The sequence below is a fragment of the Eurypyga helias genome, unplaced genomic scaffold (genome assembly GCF_000690775.1).
Source record: "Eurypyga helias isolate BGI_N326 unplaced genomic scaffold, ASM69077v1 scaffold40093, whole genome shotgun sequence".
Lineage (NCBI taxonomy): Eukaryota > Metazoa > Chordata > Aves > Eurypygiformes > Eurypygidae > Eurypyga > Eurypyga helias.
This window is the reverse complement of record NW_010242522.1, coordinates 1-260: the sequence shown is the minus strand read 5'-3', so window position 1 is coordinate 260 and position 260 is coordinate 1. Positions and strand designations below refer to the sequence as shown.

General features: G+C 61.9%; 1 protein-coding gene across 1 annotated transcript in view; it reads right to left on the bottom strand.

Moving 5' to 3' along the window:
* The window catches only part of LOC104507740 (suppressor of SWI4 1 homolog), a gene marked incomplete at both ends in the record, with an annotated part of 1,566 nt that extends 1,330 nt beyond the window's left edge, over positions 1–236 (bottom strand). The window contains one exon of the mRNA XM_010149107.1: positions 52–236. Coding sequence (XP_010147409.1) covers positions 52–236 — 185 coding nt within the window. The remainder of the gene's footprint in view (positions 1–51) is intronic.
* Between the last annotated feature and the right edge of the window lie 24 nt (positions 237–260).

Here is a 260-nt window from a genome sequence, read left to right as displayed (position 1 = left end):
TGCACACAGGGGGTGGGAGGGTGGTCACGATTCCCCCTTCCCCTCGCTTACCCTGTGGACGTTGATGGAGGGAAACATGTTCTGGAACATGCTGGCCATCAGCTTGACCTGGATCTGCTGAAGCCCGAAATTGCTGAGGACCAGGAGCGGGTGGTGGGTGAACTGCTGCTCGTGCATGCGGTGCCGCTTGAGGGACGACACCACGTCCCGGATCAGCGAGTACTGGGGCCGGAAAAAGCAGGGGGTGAGGAGGGGGAGGC